Here is a 1760-nt window from a genome sequence, read left to right as displayed (position 1 = left end):
TCAATCGCAGAAGCAGAGATGAAGGTATTATTATATGTTGGACGACGGAAAGAAGAAGAAGAAGAAAAAGAATGATGCACAAAAGAAGAGCCTCATTCTCTCGTTAACAAGACGAGCCCACAAATCCTATCCTAATCGGTGTCAACGTTTGGAGACAATCATGTGCTCATCGATTGCTGCATCTTTCCCTCGAAACCCCTTCCTTCCCACCCCACCATCTACACAAACGCGGCTCCAGCCTCCGGGTAATCCATTGCAAGACTCTCACCAAGCGCCGGGAAGATGATGATGAGAGGTGCCTCGCTCTTCTTCCTCGCGGTGGTTCTTCTTCCTCTGCTTGTTCACGGCGACTGCGAGTGCTCCACCGATGAGGCGGGCCGTGACAAGAAGAAGGCCCTCCCGCTGAAGATTGCAGCGATATTTTCCATCCTTGTGTGCGGCAGTATCGGCGTCTGCATCCCCATCTTAGGCAAATGGTGGCCCGCTCTTCACCCCGAAAAGGATGTCTTCTTCGTCATCAAGTCGTTCGCTGCCGGTGTCATTCTCGCCACCGGCTTCGTCCACATCCTCCCCGACGCTTTCGTCGGCCTCACCTCCTCGTGTCTCGATCCGAGTCCTTGGCAGAAGTTTCCGTTTGCTGGGTTCGGCGCGATGGTCGCTGCGATCGCGACGCTGATGCTGGACACTGTGGCCACCGGATACTTTAGCCGCTCGCACAGCGCTAGGGCTCGGACGGCGGCCGTGACCGATGAGACCATGGCTGACATGGAGGCTCCCCACGGCATGCACGGGCACAACGACGTTCACGTACATAGCCATGCAAATCACGGTCACATTCAGGAGGATCCTTCGGCTCAGCAGCTGATCCGCCATCGCGTTATCTCTCAGGTAAAATCACTGAACTGCTTGCTCTAACGAGGAACAAGTTGATAATTTCTTCGGTGCTTTGTTCGTGAAGCTGTCAGAGAGATTTTGATTTCGATGGGTGCACAACACAGGTTTTGGAGCTCGGCATCGTGGTTCATTCCGTAATAATTGGGATTTCCTTGGGCGCATCGGAGACTCCATCTACGATAAGGTCTCTGCTGGCTGCTCTCAGCTTTCATCAGTTCTTTGAGGGTATAGGGCTCGGAGGATGCATCGTGCAGGTAACCCAAATGAGGAGTGTTGGGTTAGACTAGCCATGATCGATTTACATAAAAATGCCACATCAAAATTCGATTTACTATTCGATTGATTTTTGCTAGCGAAAGCATTGTGGTTTTGTGTCGCAGGCGAACTACCAAATGAAGTCGATGGTAACGATGGGGCTCTTCTTCTCCCTCACGACACCGGTTGGGATTGCTGTAGGTATGGGAACATCATCGGTGTACGACGAAAACAGTCCCACAGCTCTCGTCGTCGAAGGTCTTCTGGATTCTGCCTCTGCCGGAATCTTGATTTATATGGCCCTCGTTGATCTGCTTGCCCAAGATTTTACGAATCCGAGGGTGCAGAGCAAACCCAAATTACAACTTGCCATGAACATCTCTCTCCTTCTGGGAGCAGCACTCATGTCTATTCTTGCCAAGTGGTCTTAGAACCATTGGTACTCTGTACGATAGATAATTTTTGCATCGTTATTATTATAGTTGTCTGTGAAATTTGTGATGCTAGTAGAAATTACTTTTAGGAGTGCTACCGAGAACAAATTGGAGAAAGTGATGAGGGCCACGATGACATCAATGGCAAGATTGGATCGGGACAGCTGCTAGGATTTA

The 1760-nt window shown here is 50.3% G+C and overlaps 1 protein-coding gene across 1 annotated transcript; it reads left to right on the top strand.

Annotated features, from left to right (window-relative positions):
- On the top strand, window positions 1-1760 carry LOC135597704 (zinc transporter 5-like). Its single transcript, XM_065091038.1, has 3 exons — window positions 1-888; window positions 999-1148; window positions 1275-1760. Exons 1-3 carry the CDS (start codon window positions 283-285, stop codon window positions 1578-1580), a joined length of 1062 nt encoding a protein of 353 aa, XP_064947110.1. The 5' UTR covers window positions 1-282; the 3' UTR covers window positions 1581-1760.

The sequence above is a fragment of the Musa acuminata genome, chromosome BXJ1-11, assembly GCF_036884655.1.
Source record: "Musa acuminata AAA Group cultivar baxijiao chromosome BXJ1-11, Cavendish_Baxijiao_AAA, whole genome shotgun sequence".
NCBI lineage: Eukaryota > Viridiplantae > Streptophyta > Magnoliopsida > Zingiberales > Musaceae > Musa > Musa acuminata.
The sequence above is the reverse complement of the archived record's forward strand: the minus strand, read 5'-3'. Positions and strand labels throughout refer to the sequence as shown.

What these genes read in the sequence shown, in the direction of transcription:
- LOC135597704 (XM_065091038.1), top strand. Translation starts at nt 283, where the DNA reads ATGATGATGAGAGGTGCCTCGCTCTTCTTCCTCGCGGTGGTTCTTCTT. An exon ending in GCCATCGCGTTATCTCTCAG is followed by an intron (nt 889 to 998) that starts GTAAAATCACTG and finishes TGCACAACACAG; the next exon opens with GTTTTGGAGCTCGGCATCGT. An exon ending in TCGGAGGATGCATCGTGCAG is followed by an intron (nt 1,149 to 1,274) that starts GTAACCCAAATG and finishes TTTGTGTCGCAG; the next exon opens with GCGAACTACCAAATGAAGTC.